The following is a 22,350-nucleotide window of genomic DNA, read 5'->3' on the forward strand; positions in this document are numbered from 1 at the left end:
TGTAACCGATGTGAAATGACTAGCTAGTTAGCGGTGGTGCGCGCTAAGAGCATTTCAATCGGTGACGTCACTCGCTCTGAGGGGGCCGCGGCTTTTGTGGCGCGATGGGTAACGATGCTTCGTGGGTGTCAGTTGTTGATGTGTGCAGAGGGTCCGGGCGAGGAGAGGGATGGATGTTAAACTGTTACATGTGGCAGAAGAGATGGGACTGAGCACAAGGGCCGGCATTTATATGCCCTCCAAGGAAAGGTTGGTGGACCAAGATTCAAAGGTCAGATTCGGAAGAGAGAGGTGGTGTTTGCTTAGGACATTGTACATTGAACTTGTAATTACATCTGGTTGCCAAGCAAGTGAATGGTTTGCATCTGGAGTGTATGGTCGATTGAAACGGTGGAGCATGTGTTGTTATATTGTTGTAAGTATGTTGAAGAGAGGGAAAGATTGAAGTGTGGGGTCATTGAGGTTGGAATGGGTTTGGAAGGCGATGGGGGAGGGTCTATTAGAACTTAGTAGGGATCTTTTTTATTTTCTCAGAAGTACTGAGCTATGTAGGAGGATTTAGAAATGTTGTAAACCGTAAACGACCACACTCCAGCACAGTAGGTGGCGGCATGCACATTTAACGTTGGTTTGCGGACAGCCATTACATCAGAAGAAGTAGCGTTGGACGCTAGCTAATTATATATGCTCAACTGGTTGACAAGCTGGCTAGCTAACGTTATTTTTCCTCGCAGAAACAAAAACGGAACTAGCTACATACCAAGTGAATTGAAATTAGAAACAAAACCAGGACAATGAAGACGCGGATAGACACTGAATTTGTACTTGTGTTCACGTTAGTTGCCTTTAGTACTTGTTCAGGATTCTACCTTCCGGGTTTAGCCCCAGTGAGTTTTTGTGAAGATGTTAAAGGAGGCGATGATTGTCAGGTAAATTTACACATTTGGTCTTTTTTTACGGACTGACATGGTCGCACGTGGTTATTTCGCTGTAAACGAACTAGTTTGTGCATCAAATTGACGGTTTAATGTTATTTGTTTTTTGTTTATTTCCTTCCGACTGGCTAGCTAGTTACGGGGTTTGTTCCTAGCGTTATTTAGCTAGCTGCATGCTAGTCAAGTGACAGATACTGTTGCACTAGCTACCAAAGCTATTCACTAGCTAAACTACCAAACATTAACGTAACGTTAAGTTGTTGCTAGTTTGCTAGCTGACTAGTCTTGATTTGAAGTGGTTTACATTATTAGTTAGTCTGCAACTTGTCCGTCACGGCTGGCTAGTAAGATAACTACAAAACATTTGCTCTTGAGAACCCAAGGCATTCTGCCTTATCTCAAGCAAGGTTCTCAGTTGTAAGCACTGCTTACCGGTATGACCATGTTAACTACAATCCCGATACTGTTTTAACGTTTAGAAACGCCAATCACCACTTGCGATACCGTTTTCGAAACATATGGAATTTGTCATTTCTGAGAATTTTAAAATTAAAAAGATATACACTTACTGTATGTAGCAGGTTTGAACAGATCAATATGGCTTTTTACGTCCAGCCGACGAACTCCCTTCCCAGTTATTCTAAGGGAACAGGTGGACATGCTAGATGGCTAATTAACACAGACTGTCGACTCTCGGTCCTCCTTAAACATGGACTATAACATGGAGGTATGACCATGTGGGAACTCTAATCCCTATAACGGGTGTGTAGTAATTTAACCTTTAGTTTTCATGAAATTATTTCTGGCTGATATGAAAGATACGTTCATTTTGTTTCCAAAACCGTACAGCAAAATATGCGTGTTAAAGGCCCAGTGCAGTCAGAAACGTGATATCCCTGTGTTTATCTCCACACTGAGGTTGGACTAATATTGTGAAAATGATAATGCCCTTTTAGTGTGAGTAAGAGCTGTTCCTAGCCTCTGGCAGTTAATTATCAGTTCCCCCCACCACTCAGACCACTCCCAGATAGTCCTAGCAAAATTCTTGCTTGAGAAATTGCTCTGACTAAGAAGCTATTTTTGACCATTTTGTTTAAAAACAATCACAGTAATGTACTTAAAGGTGCTACGCATTTTTTGCTTTATTTTTCCATTGCTATTTCTTAAAATGTCCATAATATATCTGGCGCTAATATTCGCCAAAACCACTGTTCGAAGCTGGTGGACCAAAACCGAAACTAACTGTCGTTTTCGTCCACCGGTTTCAAACAACTGTAAAAATGATATTTGTTGTTACCAAAAATATATTTCACAGCAATTTAGATGGTACAATGATTCCCTACACCATTCAGTGCTTGTTGTATACTGACTTCAAAACACAGGCCTCTGTGTTTATGACCTAAATTACATGCCTGTGTACAGTATATTCGTTGCATCTGTCATAATAGCAACCCATGTTAGTAGTTGCATATTAGATCTCCCCTCCTTCTACATTCCTAACGGATATTTTCTGTCACATCCGCTTGTATGTGCGCACCTTTGACAAAGGTGTTTTCCCGCTAATTGCATTATGGACGGAACATTCGCGCGTAGCCTGCTGCCTTGTGCGTATTGCTGCGCTTATAATGTGATTAAATAATATAATAGTCTATCAACATGACGGATGCATGCATACTAACCGTAGTCTTGCAGGTGTTTGCAAGGTTTAGTGCATGTGTCAGGTGATCTAATCGCAACTTCTGCACCGGCGCTCAAAAAAGTTGGGTAAATGTTTTGTAAAAATGTTCGATCATTTTAAGGATCAACCCCATGGACAGTCGTTGGAGTAAATTAGAATTTTATTCAACACTTTTGCTCCTAAGTTAATCTTCCATGTTTGGGCAGTGCCTTGACTGTATACCTGTAAGTGGTATCGCACAGATTTATTAGGCAACATGCCTGTATGACCATCTCTCTCCTTCCTTAGACTCTCATCCAGCTGTTTGTGAATCGCTTGGACTCAGTGGAATCAGTTCTGCCCTATGAATATGACGTGTAAGTAGTAGCCAAGGTTATTATAGTTGTGTTTTTGTATTCGTTTTTATTTCTATTAGACCTTTGATTTTTATTTGAAATTCTGTTTGGTTTCAGTTTTCAGACTTGTTTGGCTAGTTGTTATTTAGTTCAGTTGTATACAAATATTTCATTTTTATATGATTTATTTTGTGTTAGTGTTAGGGACCAAAAGCATGCATGTGAGGTCATTTCCAGTTCATAAGAGCATGTCAAATTTGGTGTCAATTGAAAGTGAAGAGTCTAAATTAAAAAATGGAAAAAATTAATTTAAGGCATACAGTGCATTTGGAAAGTAATCAGACCCCCTGAAGTTTTCAAAATATTGTTACGTTACAGACTTATTCTAAAATGGATGAAATACAAATTGCTATGAGACTCGAGATTGAGCTCGAATAAGCACACGCCTATCTAGATAAGGTCCCAGAGTTGACAGAGCAAAAACCAAGCCATGAGGTCGAAGGAATTGTCCATAGAGCTCCGAGACAGGGTTGTGTTGAGGCATAGATCTTGGGAAAATTACCAAAAAATGTCTGCAGCATTGAAGGTCCCCAAGAAGGTCCTCCATCATTCTTAAATGGAAGAAGTTTGGAACCACCAAGACTCTTCCAAGAGCTGGCCATCTGGCTAAACTGAGCAATCGGGGGAGAAGGGCCTTGGTCAGCGACGTGGCCTGATGGTCACTCTGACAGCTCCGAAATGGTGGAATAACCCCCCACCCAAAAGCTTCAAAACACCATTCGATTTGCACACAGTTTAGAAGAAAAATACATGATTCATGACTGTTTTATAACATAATTCATGACTGTTTTTATTTTAGTTTGTTTTGGAGTCATAGATAATAGGTTGAGTATATTCATTATTTATTTTAATTTTACAAAATTGTCTCTTCATGATTAATTAAAGTTTTTATTTACTTTAACTTTGGCAGCAGCTCTGACTGGTACATACCTCTGTCTCTACCGTATCTTACTTTTGTTAGATCATTTCACATTCATTGTCAACAAATTTCTTTCACAGCTTTGACTTCTGCAAAGATGACAACGAGAGGAGACCGTCTGAGAACCTGGGCCAGGTGCTATTTGGTGAGAGAATTGAGACGTCGCCATACAAGGTAGGGCACCTCTGTCATCACAGGTTTCATTGATAGTCTGGCATGTACCACCAGGCTTTAATTACACTAAAGGTCATCTGGGCCCAGCTTTTCAGGTATTGGATTCCATTGTTTTGTGTTGCTCAATCACTCCAGGCAAGACCGGTTATTCAAGCTGCCCTGTTCTTCCTGTTATACCCATTTATGTGTTACTTTATGGCAGTGTCAAGAGTTTTTATTCTTCACTTTCCTTCAGTTCTCATTCAAAAAAGATGAGAAATGCAAGAAATTATGCACCAAAACCTATGCGAAGGATAAAACCGAGGATAAGAACATGCTGGACTTCCTCAAGAGAGGAATGCAGTTGAACTACCAGCACCATTGGTGAGCTAATCATTCTCCTTCTCCTGAATAGGTTGAGATACTTGTAGTTAATTCTACAGAAAATGGGTCTGCTTACCCCCAGGCATAGTAGGGCCCCTTAGCATGATACGAATCCTATACAAGAGGTTAACACTGTATATTTGCACAGCATTTGGTTAGACAGAGGTGGATTAACGGGGGACAGATTTGTGTCAACCAAATCACTTGCAGGGCTTTTCCAGTTTGAGTGTTTTTTAAAATTGGGTTTAACAAAATGTGTGTTTGTTTTCAGGATTGTTGACAACATGCCAGTCACCTGGTGCTATGATGTGGAAGACAGTCAGAAATACTGCAATCCTGGATTCCCCATCGGCTGCCTCGTCACCACCGAAGGGCGCGCTAAAGATGCCTGTGTCATCAATGTGAGCCATACGTTTACAATATCTCACACACAGGATGGTTGCCCAATATCTATCTGATAACACCAGAGATTGTAGCTATGCCAATTCTAGTTCAGGGCAGGCTGTGTTGTGAAATGGTAATATTCAGTAGTAACAACATCATTAGGTTGGACCATGAGTGGGGTGAGTGTGTCGTATTAGGGTGAGTCGTGCTGTTTTTATAATAGCTCTAATGATAACCTACTTTGGATATGATTGTGTTTAGTATGCACTATGCAATATGGGGTAATTGACTGGAATCTTTTCTCTTTTCAGTCCGACTTCAACAAGAAGAACACATTTTACATCTTCAACCACGTGGACATCAAATTGACCTACCACAATGGGGAAGGGGAGGGGTGGAGAGGAGCTCGCCTGGTGGCTGCCACACTGGAGCCCAAGAGGTAAGAATTTCAGACGGCCAGATGGCGTGTAAATCAGGTGATGTATGAGCAGATCTATTCCATTTTCATTAGCCGCACTTGAACATACAGTTGCTGGTGCTTCCATAGGTGGCCATGAATATGCACTGTTCTATACTCGATGAACAACTGTTTGCCACGTACGGTTGTTTAATATTATTGTTGATTAGTGTAATTTCCACATTTCACCAGAGGAGTCCAAATCTCCTACTTTTTTTGCACTGCAGCGTGCATCTGGTATAGACAAGCAGAGTTTCATATGAAGCACTGGAAAGACCAACTTTATAATACTTTTTGAAATGGTTTTGTGTTGTAGCTAGAGGTCTTATGTGTGTTTGTGTGATTGACAGTATCAACAATGCTGACGCTGACAAACCGACATGTGAAGGCCCTCCCATGGAGGTTCCTGGAGAGTTTAGCAGTGATGTGAAAATCACCTACACCTACTCTGTCAGCTTCGAGGTACATTAGAACAGTTAACCACAAAGTATTTGTTTTACACATACAAGTACACCATGTGTTTGGTCAACAGCATAGTTCATAGAAGCATTAAAGTATTCTCTTTCTCAAATAATAATTTCTTCATTCACAGGAAAACAATGACATCAAGTGGGCCTCTAGATGGGACTACATTTTGGTCTCCATGCCTCACACCAACATCCAGTGGTTCAGGTACGCTAGGTCTCAGGTACGCTAGGTCTCAGGTACGCTAGGTCTCAGGTACGCTAGGTCTCGCAACACTCAGCCCTGATAAGGGACTTACAGCACAGAAGTAAAGAAAATGTTTAACAGGCCTCTGAGAAGGCCCTTCCTTATATCCTAATCAGCAGACAACTGTTCTGTAAACACCAGCCTGAGAGACTTGTATGAAGTCAAAACCAAAAGGCAATGAAGTTTCCAGTCAATCACTATCAATAGATATGAGTTTAATCCATAACATACAGCATCTAATCTAGTGACCAACCTGCACCTTAAATGTCACAAATGGAACACTGAAAATCATGTCTAACAAACTCCAAATATGCTCAACAGTATGTTGATCACTCTAAATGTAATAGGAACTTTAGTCATGTTAAATATTCCCATTCCAGTGCTGTTATACCGTAGATTAGAATGTGGTGCTCTTCTGCTGTCATGTTAATGGCGCATGGCTTTTGTTCCTTCCAGCATCATGAACTCTCTGGTCATCGTGCTCTTCCTGTCTGGCATGGTGGCTATGATAATGCTGAGGACCCTGCACAAGGACATCGCCAGGTACAACCAGGTGGACCAGGTAAAGAAACACACAGAGCAGCTCTTTGAGACACTCACCATCTCACTTCTCTGACCGTCAAACTATACGATTGTATGAAACCAAGTTACATGCCGCAAAACAGAACTGGATTATTCATTTGTGTTCCATTGTACACAAAGGAATCCTTCATGAGTGAATGGGGCAGATGGACGTGGCAGAGGATTCATCTGCCAAAAGTCATTTATGTTCTGTATGTTGCTGAACCACAAGCATGAAACCTTTGTAACATTTCATATTCACAGGAAGACTTGATAAAGGCTCCACCACCACAAGGAAAATCCATATTCTATGTAAGGTTATCGAAAGCCATTTGAGCACAAATTGGGGATTGTTGGTGTGATTTCTGGGAGCTACCTCTTGAAGTGTCATATAACTTGTAAACCTTTTAAAATGTGGTGTAGTGCAGGCCATCATTTACAGCTGAACAATCCTTTGAATAAAAAATGTTTAAAAAATGATCTTAACCACCTCTGCTATTGGGCTAAACTGAGTTCTTGTCTACACCATATTTTATAGCCATTGGCTAACATGGTCATGTGGTTTTTGCTACACTAGCAGGTGTTAGATGAGCTGGAAGATGGGCTAATGAGTCACTCTTGGTGATTGGCTTATCCGTAACGAAGCAATTTGAATATGCATAAATTTGACCATTCCATTGGTTCTGATTGGTTGTGGTGCACTCTAACCCAACAGGAGGATGCCCAGGAGGAGTCTGGGTGGAAGCAGGTGCACGGGGATGTGTTTAGGCCTCCCAGGAAGGGCATGCTGCTTTCTGTGTTCCTCGGCCAGGGAACCCAAATCTTCATCATGACCTTCATCACCCTCTGTAAGTAACTCTTCCCCAGATGCTTTAAAACCTCTTAAGGATCTGACCCTTTCTTTTAAATTTTTGCCTAAAATGACACCCAAATCTAACTGCCTGAAGCAAGAATATGCATATTCTTGATACCATTTAAAAGGAAACACTTTGAAGTTTGTGAAAATGTTAAATTAATGTAGGAGAATATAACAAATATATTTTCTTTGTACCATTTTTTGAAATTTAAGAGAAAGGCCATAATGTATTATTCCAGCCCAGGTACAATTTAGAATGTGGCCACAAGATGGCAGCAGTGTATGTGGAAAGTTTTAGACTGATCCAATGAACCATTGCATATCTGTTAAATGTTATCAAGACTGTCCAAATGTGCCTAATTGGTTTATTAAAACATTTTCAAGTTCATAATTGTGCAGTCTCCGCAAGCAATAGTATGGTATTCTTTCACTGTAATAGTTGCTGTAAATTGGACAGTGCAGTAAGATTAACAAGAATTTAAGCTTTCTGCCCATATCAGATATTTTTATGTCCTGGGCTCAACCATCTCGTGGTGGGGACACCGATCCTGTGGAGGTTAATAAGCAACGAAAAATCACAATGCCTTACAGCATCTTCAGAAGATGGTTTATTCAAAATGAACTCAAGTCTACATGACCTATAGGGAAGAGTTTTTAATGGAGTAATAATCATTCTCTTATTGACATTTTACTAGTGTAATAGTGGTAGTATTACTGTAGTGGTAGTATTCTCTGTAGTGATGGTGACATCGGTTTGACTCCTATAGTCCTGGCCTGCCTGGGGTTCCTGTCTCCAGCTAACCGAGGGGCTCTGATGACCTGTTCTGTGGTGCTGTGGGTTCTGCTGGGCACCCCTGCAGGATACGTGTCAGCACGCCTCTACAAGAGTAAGCCCCATTTGACATACTCATCAACGAACCACCCGTGAATTAATTTAATAAGATTGAGTTTGAGAAGGGAATGATATGAATGCCAAACAGATCATCATTTCAGGGCTACAGTGATCGGACAGTATGATATTCCCTCCAACCATTCAGTTGGATATGTTTTTCTGCCTGAATAGTCTGTATTCTGCCCAGTTTATAGCTTATGATTTGAACCCTTATTTCCCCATGTGTATTTCCCCAGCGTTCGGTGGTGAGAAATGGAAGACAAATGTCCTGTTGACAGCACTGTTGTGTCCAGGGTAGGTCAGCTGTTCGCTGTATGTACTGTAACATCCAAAGCTGCATTCATTTGAAATTCTCCTTAACAGGGAGATATGTACAGAGGCTTCACATCTGTCTCTTCCTTCCCCAGGATTGTGTTTGCAGACTTCTTCCTGATGAACTTGATCCTGTGGGTGGAAGGCTCGTCGGCTGCCATCCCCTTCGGCACGCTGGTGGCCATCTTAGCTCTGTGGTTTGGTATCTCCGTGCCCCTCACCTTCATCGGTGCTTACTTCGGCTTCAAGAGACCCGTGAGTCTCAAATCAGATCCCCTTGTCCATGGAATCTTATTCATTATGATTTAATTGGCAAAACTGGCCCTAGATCAGCACAACTACTTTGAGCTGGATTATGAATACAGGCCCTGATATTTTGTCCACCTTAAAAGCCAGCCCTTTCTAATATGGCTACAACTGTCCATTTCTTGATGAGTTGCCACCCATCTCTTGCTCCATTCTACAGGCCATTGAGCAGCCGGTGAGAACCAACCAGATCCCCAGACAAATCCCAGAACAGTCGTTCTTCACCAAGCCTGTCCCCGGCATCGTCATGGGGGGCATCCTGCCCTTCGGCTGCATCTTCATCCAGCTCTTCTTCATCCTCAATAGCATCTGGTAGGAAGCCATTTCTAATATATAAAACATCTGTAATGCTGTTGTGTGTCCTGTCACCTGTCCGACCGTCTGTCTGTTGCTGATCTTTCTGGTAGAAGCGACTCGCCTGCTGGGAGACTTGTTTGACTGACTTCATTGATTGATGTAATAGTTAGGTAAATGTTTTTATCTTCTGTTCCAGGTCTCACCAGATGTACTACATGTTTGGTTTCCTCTTCCTGGTCTTCATCATCCTCCTCATCACCTGCTCTGAGGCTACCATCCTGCTATGCTACTTCCACTTGTGTGCGGAGGTGAGAGGAAACCATACTATTCAGTGCCTTCTTTCAGAATGGCCGACTGAAACGTGTAGGTGTACATTTACTGTAATGTGGACGATGGTGTACTAGGAAACACCATTAAACATTTACCAGGGTAACTGCTTCAACCATAATAGCCAACGTAATAACTCTTTCAAATCCAGAATGTCTGTAGCGTAACTTTGTGTTTCCTGTAGGACTACCACTGGTGGTGGCGTTCGTTCCTGACCAGCGGTTTCACGGCCGTCTACCTGTTCGTCTACGCCGTCCACTACTTCTTCTCCAAGCTGCAGATCGTAGGAGCCGCCAGCACCATCCTCTACTTCGGCTACACCTCCATCATGGTGCTCATCTTCTTCCTCTTCACAGGTGAGTGGTCTGGGAACACTGCGTGAGTGAGGTTTATGAACGTGATAGTTAAACAGGCCGGTGTGTGTCTCAATGAACCATTAGCTTGTATTATTTGCAAAGACCTGTCCTATTGTTTGTTCATGGACTATTGTTAAGAGCGTTAACCCGCCCGTCCTTCAACACATACCGCTTGCAGTTTTATGAATGGCGGTGACAAATCTTCTGGAGTAGCGATCTGTCCCAGAGGGATTGTGTTGTAAAGACTATAAGCAGGAGGAGGAGGTGGGGATTGCAATGGAAATTGCTAAGTGTTTGAATAAGCCAGGTTGATTAACATCAAAGGGGCTGCTCAGCCCGGCCCTGTACACACTTGCTAAGATCCAGGAACCCTATCCCGTTCCAGTGACGACATAGACCAAGGAATGCACTAGTATTGCGCAAGTATTGTTTGCTCAACCCCCCTCCCCCCATGACAGGCGTCACACCTCTGGTTCCTCTAGTTTTACTGGCAGTACAGCTGTTCTTTGCTAAATGCACTTAGACTTTTACTGCAGACATTTCCTTCTTACGGCAACATTTTAAAGAAGTCTCCTTGGAGATGCTGGAGTGCATCCTTTAAACTGAGACCAAATAAAGACTCAACATTTTTTAAATTTTCTTGATCATAATGGTAAATGAACGGTGTGCAGCTTGTAGTCTTAATGTGGTAATTTATACTGCAGAGGAATACAAACCAGTCTTCTAAATGGGTTGTATTTAGTGGCTTTCCCTCTTCCTGGTTCCTGTGCCAAGTTTGGCACTGAGCAGCTCATTCATATGCTGAGAGGAGGGAGAAAGGCCAGACAGACGGTGTTCCACACAGTGAACTCCTCCCACTCTACTTCATGGAAAAGAGCTGGTCGTAGGAGCTGTGGCGGAACAGCACTCAGCCATGCTCTCTGACCACCTCTCCATGTTCCTACTCTTAAATTATAAATGTTCATCTATGGTATTCATCAAACCTGATTATTTTTTGTAAAAAAGCTCAAGATCAACAGACCCTCCCCTGGTCTCCTCAGTGGGACATTTGACTGGATTTGACCTATTATTAGCACTATTAAAACTGCGCACGCGTTTTAAACAAACGAATACCGGACGTATTTGTGAATTGCTGCTTGTAGTAGTTGATCAATGGTTAGCCCTCCTATAGGTGTTGGTTTTAGAGAGAGGGTAGCTTTCGTCTCCTAGAAAATAAACGTGAGGCAGCGCCCAATTTACAGGTTGCCATGGATTCTAATAGATGCACCAGCATCCTTGACTACGGCTGTTATGGCAACTTCCCTTCGCCGGCACTGAAAATATATACCTGTGTACCAGGAGGAGAGCAATGTGGGCGATTACTGGGTATCCACACTCACAACAACAATACTGCTATGAACAGATCTGCCTCCCGCCCTCTGTCCTCACTGTGATGTGGAACGGGTAGAAATGGACACAGGGTTGACATGGTAACGTCACTTTGACCCCGTCTGGCCTTTCCTTACACACATACACACGTGACCTAGGACACAATTTAAGGAATGTCAATACAAAACTACTCCTGAAGTAATGAGTTTCTCTCTCCCGAAATATTATATAGACATATGAACTTATGGCGACCTCCTATCAGATGGATCCTAATAAATCAAGTTAAAATCATAGGCATTTACTGTCTTAAGGGCCACCGAAACAGTGTCAGCCTCCATCTTAAGACTGCGATAAGCAATATTGGGATGGGCTGGCAGAAGATCCATCAATCTAAAATAAAGGGGCTTCATCGGAATAATTCTAATCTGCCCCATTTCAGATTTTTACCCAATCCTCGTCCTTCCCATTTCACCTCGTCTCTACTTTGTTCAGAACTTAATCCAGGAGTCTCTTGTATGGCTCTCATTGAGCCGTCAGATACGGGTGTTCAACGTTTAAAAATATATTTTTTAATGAATTTTCTCCCAGGATTTTGCCCAATTAAATTGTTCTCTCCAGAGAGGAGCTCAAACATCAGTGTCACTTCATTTCCACTCTGACAAACTGAATGGTTTGTATGTACAGGTAACAGCTAATATAAAGTGTCTTGATAGGGCGTTGAGACAGAACAGCTTCAATGCACCTTGGCATACACAATATATACAAAAGTATTTGGACATCCCTTCAAATTAGTGGATTCGGGCTAGTTCAACCACATCCGTAGCTGACAGGTATAAAATCGAGCAAACAGCCAGGCACTCTCCATAGACAAAGATTGGCGGTAGAATGGCCTTACTAAAGCGCTCAGTGTATTTCAACGTGGCACTGTCATAGGATGCCACCTTTCCAACAAGTCAGTTCGTTAGATATAGGCTCAGCCGCAAAGTGGAAGGCCACACAAGCTCACAGAACAGGGCTGAAGCGAGCAAAAACGTCTGTCCTCATTTGCAACACTCACTACCCAGTTCCAATCTGCCTCTGGAAGCAACGTCAGCACAATAACTGTTCGTCGGGAGCTTCATGAAATGGGTTTCCATGGCTGAGCAGCCGTACACAAGCCTATGATCACCATACGCAATGCCAAGTGTCAGCTGGAGTGGTGTAAAGCTCGCCGCTGTTGGACTCTGGAGCAGTGGAAACACGTTCTCTGGGGTGATGAATCACGTTTCACCATCTGGCAGTCTTACAGACGAAGCTGGGTTTGGCGGATGCCAGGAGAACATTACCTGCCCCAATGCATAGTGACAACTGAAGTTTTGATCCCAGGCCATGGCATATGGCTTGCATCGTTTTCATGCTCATCAAACCATTCAGTGAACACTCGTGCCCTGTGGATGGGGTCATTGCCATCCTATGGAGGGGCATAGCCATGGTATCCAAAATAATGGTCTGCCCAGCATTTTTAGACATGACTCTAGGCATGATGGGATACTAATTGCTTAATTAAGGAACCAGACCTGTGTGGAAGCACCTGATTTGTATCGGTCATTTCTCAAGTGTTTCCATTGTTTTGGCAGCTACCTGTATGTGGCTGTAAAAGACATGTACAGTTTGTACATTACACCCATGTTATACAGTGTATTTACAGTCCTTCAGAAAGTATTCACACCCTTTGACTTTTTCCACATCTTGCTCTTACAGCCTGAATTGTTTTTGTTTACTGGCCTACACACAGTACCCCATAATGTCAAAGTGGATTTTTCATATTTTTTGTTGCCATTTTTACAAATGAATAAAAAGCAGAAATGTCTTGTCAATAAGTATTCAACCCCTTTGCTATGGCAAGCCTAAATAAAAGTACAACATTTTCTTAACTAGTCACCTAATAAGTTGCACTCTGTGTGCAATAGTGTTTAACATACTTTTTGAATGACTACCTCATCTCTGTAACCCACACATACAATTATCTGTAAGGGAGGTTTTCCAATGCCTCGCAAAGAAGGCCATCTAGAGTACCACAGTATGAGTCATAATACCCATCAAATCTAGCGGTCAAACAAGGAAATGGTTCCAATTGTTTTTCACCATTCATTTTTCCCATAGAGTATTTTAGAAACACTTAAATAAGGGCTGGGTTTCTTGTAGACTTACCCTGGCGTGATGTTTTGATAACTGTAAATGTCTCTAGGCCAAGGTGACAAGCCATAAAGGATAATGGAGAAATGTGGCACAATCCAGGTGTGGAAAGCTTTTCAGAGACTTTATTATTATTTTTTAACTAGGCAAGTCTGTTAAGAATAAATTCTTATTTACAATAACGGCCTACACCGGCCACAACCGGAGACGCTGGGCCAATTGTGCGCCACCCTATGGGACTCACGGCCGGTTGTGATTCAGCATGGATTCGAACCAGGGTGTCTGTAGTGACGACTCTAGCGCTGAGATGCAGTGCATTAGACCGCTGCACCACTCGGGAGCCAATTTACCCAGAAAAACTCATAGCTGTAATCGCTGGCAAAGGTGCTTCTACAAAGTATTGACTCAGGGGTATGAATACTTATGGAAATGAGATATTTCTGTATTTCATTTTCAATAAATGTCATTATGGGGTATTGTGTGTAGATGAGTAAGAAAATAATTATATACAGTCGTGGGCAAAGGTTTTGAGAATGACACATTCATTTCCACAAAGTTTGCTGCTTCAGTCTTTAGATATTTTTGTCAGATGTTACTATGGAATACTGAAGTATAATTACAAGCATTTCAAAAGTGTCGAAGGCTTTTATTGACAATTACATGAGGTTGATGCAGAGAGTCAATATTTGCAGTGTTGACCATTCTTTTTCAAGACCTCTGCAATCCGCCCTGGCATGCTGTCAATTAACTTCTGGGCCACATCCTGACTGATGGCAGCCCATTCTTACGTAATCAATGCTTGGAGTTTGTCAGAATTTGTGGGTTGTTTGTTTGTCCACCCGCCTCTTGAGGATTGACCACAAGTTCTCAATGGGATTAAGGTCTTGGGTAGTTTCCTGGCCATGGACCCAAAATATCGATGTTTTGTTCCCTGGGCCATTTAGTTATCACTTGACTTATGGCAAGTTGCTCTATCATGCTGGAAAAGGCATTGTTAGTCACCAAACTGTTCCTGGATGGTTGGGAGAAGATGCTCTTGGAGGATGTGCAACCCCACATATGAATGGTCTCAGGATGCTTTACTGTTGGCATGACACAGGACTGATGGTCGCGCTCACCTTGTCTTCTCCGGACAAGCTTTTTTCCGGATGCCCCAAACAATCGGAATGGGGATTCATCAGAGAAAACAACTTTACCCCAGTCCTCAGCAGTCCAATCCCTGTAACTTTTGCAGAATATCAGTCTGTCCCTTATGTTTTTCCTGGAGAGAAGTGGCTTCTTTGCTACCCTTCTTGACACCAGGCCATCCTCCAAAAGTCTTCGCCTCACTGTGCATGCAGATGCACTCACACCTGCCTGCTGCCATTCCTGAGCAAGCTCTGTACTGGTGGTGCCCCGATCCCGCAGCTAAATCAACTTTGAGACGTTCCTGGCGCGTGCTGGACTTTCTTGGGCGCTCTGAAGCCTTCTTCACAACAATTGAACCGCTCTCCTTGAAGTTCTTGATGATCTGATAAATGGTTGATTTTGGTGCAATCTTACTGGCGGCAATATCCTTGACTGTGAAGCCCTTTTTGTGCAAAGCAATAATGACGGTGTTTCCTTGCAGGTAACTATGGTTGACAGAGGAAGAACAATGATTCCAAGCACCACCCTCCTTTTGAAGTCTGTTATTTGAACTCAATCAGCATGACCGAGTGATCTCCAGCCTTGTCCTCGTCAACACTCACACCTGTGATAACGAGAGAATCACTGACATGTCAGCTGGTCCTTTTGTGGCAGTGGAACTGTTTTTGGGGGATTAGGTTCATTTGCATGGCAAAGGGCCATTGCAATGAATTGTAATTAATCTGATCACTTTTCATAACATTCTGGAGTATATGAAAATTGCCATCATACAGAGGCAACAGACTTTGAAAATTAATATTTGTGTCATTCTCAACTTTTGGCCACGACTTTATACAGTACCAGTCAAGTTTAGACACCTAGTCATTCAAGAGTTGTTTTTAATTGGATTTTTTTTTTTTTTTACTGTTTTCTACATAGTATAATAGTGTAGACATCATCACTATGAAATACCACATACAGAATCATGTAGTAACCAAAAAAGTATGAAACAAATCAAAATATATTTTAGGTTCTTCAAAAGTAGCCACCCTTTGCCTTGGTGACAGCTTTGCACACACTTGGTGTTCTCTCAACCAGCTTCACCTAGAATGCTTTTCCAACAGTCTTGAAGGAGTTCCCACATATGCTGAGCACTTATTGGCTGCTTTTCCTTCATTCTGCAGTCCAACTCATCCCAAACCATCTCAATTGAGTTAAGGTGGGGTGCTTTTTGGAGGCCAAGTCATCTGATGCATCACTCCATCGCTCTCCTTCTGGGTCAAATAGACCTTACACAGCCTGGACGTGTGTTGGGTCATTGTCCTTTTGAAAACCAAATGATAGTTCCACTAAGCACAAACTAGATGGGATGGCGTATCGCTGCAGAATGCTGTGGTAGCCATGCTGGTTAAATGTGCCTTTGAATTCTAAATAAATAACTGACCGTGTCACCAGTAAAGCACCATCATACCTTCTACATGTTTCATGGTGGGAACCACACATGCGGAGATCAACCGTTCACCTATTCTGCGTCTCATAAAGACAATCTCAAATTTGGACTCCTCAGACCAAAGGACGGATTTCCACCGCTCTAACATTGCTCATGTTTCTTGGCCCAAGCAAGTCTTCATATTGGAGTCCTTTAGTTGTGGTTTCTTTGCAGAAATTCGACCATGAAGGCCTGATTCACGTAGTCTCAACAGTTGATGTTGAGATGTCTGTTACTTGAACTCTGTGAAGCATTTATTTGGGCTGCAATTTCTAAGACTGGTAACTAATGAACTTATCTTCTGCAGCAGAGGTAACTCTGGGTCTTCCTTTCCTGTCGTGGTCCTCATGAGAACCAGTTTCACCATAGCACTTGAAGGAACTTTCAAAGCTCTTGAAATTGTCTATTGACTGACTTTCATGTCTTAAAGTAATGATGGGCTGTCATTTTTCTTTGCTTATTTATATTCATGCCATAATATGGACTTAGCCCTATTTGGTAAAAGACCATCTTCTGTATACCAACCCTACCTTGTCACAACACAACTGATTGTCTCAAACGCATTAAGGAAAGAAATTCCACAAATTAACTTAACAAGGCACACCTGTTAATTGAAATGTGTTCCAGGTGACTACCTCATGAAGCTGATTGAGAGAATGCCAAGTGTGCAAAGCTGTCAAGGCAAAGGGTGGCTACTTTTAAAACAAATCAGAATCGATTTTAGATTCTTAACTCTTTTTTGGTTTCTACATGATTCCATGTCTTATTTCATAGTTTTGATGTCTTCACTATTATTCTAAAAGGTTGAAAATAGTACAAATAAAAACCCTTGAATGAGTATATGTGTGTCCAAACTTTTGACTGTGTGTGTTTTTTAATCCATGTTGAATTCAGGCTGTAACGCAACAAAATGTGATATAAGTCAAATGGTATGAATTAGAGGCCGACCGATTAATCGGAATGGCCGATTTAATTAGGGCCGATTTTCAAGTTTTCATAACAATCGGAAATCGGTATTTTTGTGCGCCAATTTTTTTTGTTTTAATTTGTTTTTAACACGTTTTATTTAACTAGGCAAGTCAGTTAGGAACACATTCTTATTTTCAATGACGGCCTAGGAACGGTGAGTTAACTGCCTCGGTCAGGGGCAGAAAGACAGATTTTCACCTTGTCAGCTCGGGGGATCCAATCTTGCAACCTTACTCACAGTTAACTAGTCCAACTCAATAACGACCTGCCTCTCTCTCTCGAGACTGACTGCCTGTTATGCAAATGCTGTAAGCCAAGGTAAGTTGCTAGCTAGCATTAAACTTATTTTATAAAAAACAATCAATCATAATCACTAGTTAACTACAGGGTTGATGATATTACTAGATATTATCTAGTGTGTCCTGTGTTGCATATAATCTGACTGAGCATACAAGTATCTAAGTATCTGACTGAACGGTGGTAGGCAGAAGCAGGCGCGTAAACATTCATTCAAACAGCACTTTCGGGCGTTTTGCCAGCAGCTATTTGTTGTGCGTCAAGCATTGCGCTGTTTATGACTTCAAACCTATCAACTCCCGAGATGAGGCTGGTGTGACTGAAGTGAAATGGCTGGCTACTTAGCGCGCGCTAATAGCGTTTCAAACTTCACTCGCTCTGAACCTTGGGGTGGTTGTTTCCCTTGCTCTGCATGGGTAACGCTGCTTCGGTGTGTTAGTTCGAGCCCAGGGAGGAGCGAGGAGAGGGACGGAAGCTATACTGTTACACTGGCAATACTAAAGTGCCTATAAGAACATCCAATAGTCAAAGGTTAACCTCTTGCTTCTACTCGGGACGCTTGCGTCCCAACTAGAGCTCTGGAAATGCAAATGCGCTACGCTAAATGCTAATAGTATTAGTTAAAACTCAAAAGTTCATTAAAATACACATGCAGGGTATCGAATTAAAGCTACACTCGTTGTGAATCCAGGCAACAAGTCAGATTTTTAAAATGCTTTTCGGCGAAAGCATGAGAAGCTATTATCTGATAGCATGTAACACCCCAAAAGACCCGCAGGGGACGTAAACAAAATAATTAGCATTTCGGCGTTACACAAACCGCACAATAAAATAGAAAACATTCATTACCTTTCACCATCTTCTTTGTTGGCACTCCTAGATGTCCCATAAACACTATTTGGGTCTTTATTTCGATTTAAATCGGTCCATATAAAGCCTAGATATCGTTATATGTAGACTGTGTGATAAACGAAAAAAACATCATTTCAAAACGTAACGTCATTTTTTTAAATTCAAAAAGTCGACGATAAACTTTCACAAAACACTTCGAAATACGTTTGTAATGAAACTTTAGGTATTAGTAAACGTTAATAAGCGATAAAATTCATCAGGAGGCGATGTAAAGATCATTAGCTGTCCGTCTGGAAAAATGTCCGGCTAGAAATTCAACGAAAATATCCTGTCCTAGACCTGAGGAGATACGGTGCCCTGCATGTGTTTGACCAAGAAAAAACTCGAAGGGAAATGACAAGACTCTAGACACCGTGTGGAAGCTGTAGGTACTGCAACCTCAGTCAATTAATTGTGGTTCACCTTTATCAATGGGTTCAAGTAGCGCATGGATATATTTTCCCATTTTCAGTGATCAGTTTTTCCTGTGCTTTTCGATGTAAATGCCGTTCTGGTAAAGCCACAGCAGTGATTTAACCAGTTTTATAAACGTCTGAGTGTTTTCTATCCACACAGACTAAGCAAATGCATATACTATATTCCTGGCATGAGTAGCAGGGCGCTGAAATGTTGCGCGATTTTTTACAGAATGTTCAAAAAAGTAGAGGGTCGACTTAAGAGGTTAATGAAATACAAATGGTATAGAGGGAAATAGTCCTATAATAACTACAACCTAAAACTTCTTACCTGGGAATATTGAAGACTCAGCTTTCATATGTTCTCATGTTCTGAGCAAGGAACTGAAACGTTAGCTTTCTTACATAGCACATATTGCACTTTTACTTTCTTCTCCAACACTTTTGTTTTTGCATTATTTAAACAAAATTGAACATTTATCTACTTGAGGCTAAATTGATTTTATTGATGTATTATATTAAGTTAAAATAAGTGTTCATTCAGTATTGTTGTAATTTTTATTTTATTTTTTAAATCTGCCGATTAATTGGTATCGGCTTTTTTGGTCCTCCAATAATTGGTATCGGCGTTGAAAAATCATAATCGGTCGACCTCTAGTATGAATACTTTCTGAAGGCACTGTATTATATTGAGTGTGTAATGTAGTGTTTTATTTTGTATACAGCAGTACTGTGTCTAAGAGTTTTCCCCCCCTATCTTCCTCCTCAGGCACAATTGGATTCTTTGCCTGCTTCTGGTTTGTAAATAAAATCTACAGTGTGGTGAAGGTGGACTAACGGAATGAGGGCCGGACTCCCTGCTCTCCCAGTGCAGCGCTTTTACAGTGACCGCTTTGAGGAAAGGAAGCCCTTTGAATGACTTGAAAACATCACGTCTCAGATCTAGAGAGGTGAAGCCCTCAAACTTGATATGTTGCGGTCGTAATTATTTTAGCTTTTACCATCTAAGATTAATTGACATTTGGATTTGACTTGCACTTTGATCTACGAGGTGAGTTCCAAAGATCTAAGTTAGCGGGTGACTGGTTAGGGGAGGGTGGTGAAGGATGTTCCAAAATGATGTTTTTCCCCATTTCTAATGTAAAAAAACAAACGAAAGTACTTTATTTTGCTTTTATATTCTCAGAAACCTAAACTTATATTTTTATTTTTCACCAACTCTGCTGTATTCAGAAGATGTGTTGATACTTAAAGAATGTCACCTCTATGGATCTGTCCTTTACAAATGTTCTGTTTTGTTTTGTTTTTATATTTGTTTGGTGAGGTGAGGACAGGCTGTAGCATCCTAACCATTTAATGACCTGTACTATCGTTTTACAGTAATGGAATCTGTATAAATATCTACAACTGACTCTGCCATGAAGAAATCTGTTTTATTTTTATGGCTATATTTTGGTTGATATGAAAATAAGAATATGTAGTTAGAAACACCTTTATCGTAAATTAATTTGCTATAACAGTAGAAATGTAAGCCAAAGCTTATGACTCATGTTTTGTTGTTGTTTGGATTGTAATGGTCCACACAGCACAGGAGAATACAACTTGGTGGATGATGACGATACAGTATACCACATTTAGACATTTCTTATTCGGTAACTTTCACTAGATGCATAAAACCTCTATTCTCTCGGATGGAAATTTTTCCCACCTTTTTAAAGGGGCAAACCGGGATTGGTACATCCGTTTAATTTGGTTAAATCATATACAGCTGTTGATTTATTGACGAATATAACATGCCCAGCTGTTTACCAAAATAAGTGGCGCTGTGACCGCTTTTGTTTTTCAATTCTTGGATTGCCCCTTTTTTAAAGGCAAAGCATCAATCTCACTGCCACTCCATGGAAGGAATTCTGATCAGCGTTGTTAAACTCTCGCTTTATTCATTTTTATAAATTAACTGTACACAAGCATCCTCAGACCATGTTGAGAGGAAAAAAATATATAGAAATCTTCACAAATGTCTAGTTTTTAAAGAAGTACTGCATTTAAAACGTTATTTACTTTAGTGTCACTATTTTACATGTTCAACTGGAAACCTATCACACAATACTTTACAATGGTGTTGGTGATGATTGCCTTCCTTTTGATGTTTGATTGTCAACTAGCACTCAAGGTCAATTACCTTAAAGCAAAATGGCTGAAAATCGAGATTCTCAGCACTCAAGTCTATTTCACTCATACTTAACACACTTCAGGCTCTCAACAACATGCATACAGATCACACTTACTGAAGGACTTCCACTCAGAGCAGAGATGACCCACTGCTGAAACTACTATATTGACACCATGTTTGTTTGTTAGCCAACAATTCTGTGATGAGCTCTCAGATGAACTTGCTTTAGATTGAACAATTACACTTGAAGTACTATTTTTTTTTTTTAACAAGTATTGGGTCCTTAAGTCCAGGGGCAGAGACTGCTCTTTCTACGTGTACAGTCGGGTCCATAATTACTTGCACTCTTGATGAGGGGGGGGGAAGACTGTATGAAATAAGTAATACAATAATGCATTAATACATATTGTATGCTAAAACAATTGATCGGATGCTTAATTCAAAATGATTGGAACCCCTGTTTTCAATAAGCCAGCACCCTCCCCTTGCGAGGATAATGACGTACTTTTTTCTCAAATGTTCTATGAGATTGAAGGAAACATTGGGAGGGATCTCAGACCATTCCTCCATACGGTATCTTTCCAGATCCTTGATATCCTTAGATCTGCTCTTATGGACTGTCCTATTCAATTCAAACCACAGGTTTTCAATGGGGTTCAAGTACAGATACTGTGATGGCCATTGCAAAATGTTGATTTTTTGTGTGGTCAGTTAACCATTTTATTTGTAGATTTTGATTGCTGATTGGGGTTATTGTCTTGCTGGAAGATCCACTTGCAGCAAAGTGTCCTGGTACTTGGTCAAGTTCATGATGCTGTTAACCTTAAGGGCCCCAGGACTAGTGGAAGCCAAGTAGTGCCATAACATCAAAGATCCACCACCATATTTTACCCAAGGTATGAGCTACTTTTCTGCATATACTTCTGTTTTTCAACATCAAACCCACCACTGGTGTGGGTAGCCAGAGCTCTATTTTCATGTCATCTGGGCAAAGCACCTATTCCAATCCAAGTGCCAATGTAGTTTATCAAACTGCAGGCGGCCTTTTATCAAGGGTGCCAATAATTATTATTGGGTCTGACTACATTCATTCCATGGCTTTGAGGAATACCGAATCGGTATGTGCCCATTTGTATTTACAGAGCATTCGGAAAGGATTCAGACCCCTTGACCTTTTCCACATTTTGTTACATTACAGCCTTTTTTTTATTCATCAATCTACACACAATACCCCACAATGAGAAAGTAAAAACAGGTTTTTAGAATGTTTTGCAAATGTATAAACATAAACTAATCACATTTACATACAGTGCCTTGCGAAAGTATTCGGCCCCCTTGAACTTTGTGACCTTTTGCCACATTTCAGGCTTCAAACATAAAGATATAAAACTGTATTTTTTTGTGAAGAATCAACAAGAAGTGGGACACAATCATGAAGTGGAACGACATTTATTGGATATTTCAAACTTTTTTAACAAATCAAAAACTGAAAAATTGGGCGTGCAAAATTATTCAGCCCCCTTAAGTTAATACTTTGTAGCG

The 22,350-nt window shown here is 41.1% G+C and overlaps 1 protein-coding gene across 2 annotated transcripts; it reads left to right on the plus strand.

Annotated features, from left to right (window-relative positions):
* The first annotated feature begins 641 nt into the window (after positions 1-641).
* LOC115129400 (transmembrane 9 superfamily member 2-like) lies at positions 642-20,046 on the plus strand. 2 transcript variants are annotated; one of them, XM_065018593.1, is made up of 18 exons: positions 642-929; positions 2,902-2,969; positions 4,008-4,101; positions 4,337-4,464; positions 4,736-4,865; positions 5,160-5,287; positions 5,656-5,767; positions 5,898-5,977; positions 6,473-6,578; positions 6,842-6,889; positions 7,293-7,425; positions 8,201-8,320; positions 8,562-8,619; positions 8,733-8,892; positions 9,104-9,255; positions 9,437-9,548; positions 9,752-9,923; positions 19,405-20,046. In XM_065018593.1, exons 1-18 carry the CDS (start codon positions 795-797, stop codon positions 19,470-19,472), a joined length of 2,004 nt encoding a protein of 667 aa, XP_064874665.1. In that variant the 5' UTR covers positions 642-794; the 3' UTR covers positions 19,473-20,046. The 2 variants fall into 2 exon arrangements, with proteins under 2 accessions (XP_064874665.1, XP_064874666.1); XM_065018594.1 differs by lacking the exon at positions 6,842-6,889 and having other exon boundaries at positions 643-929.
* Positions 20,047-22,350: the final 2,304 nt, after the last annotated feature.

Source organism: Oncorhynchus nerka, linkage group LG5, assembly GCF_034236695.1.
Source record: "Oncorhynchus nerka isolate Pitt River linkage group LG5, Oner_Uvic_2.0, whole genome shotgun sequence".
Lineage (NCBI taxonomy): Eukaryota > Metazoa > Chordata > Actinopteri > Salmoniformes > Salmonidae > Oncorhynchus > Oncorhynchus nerka.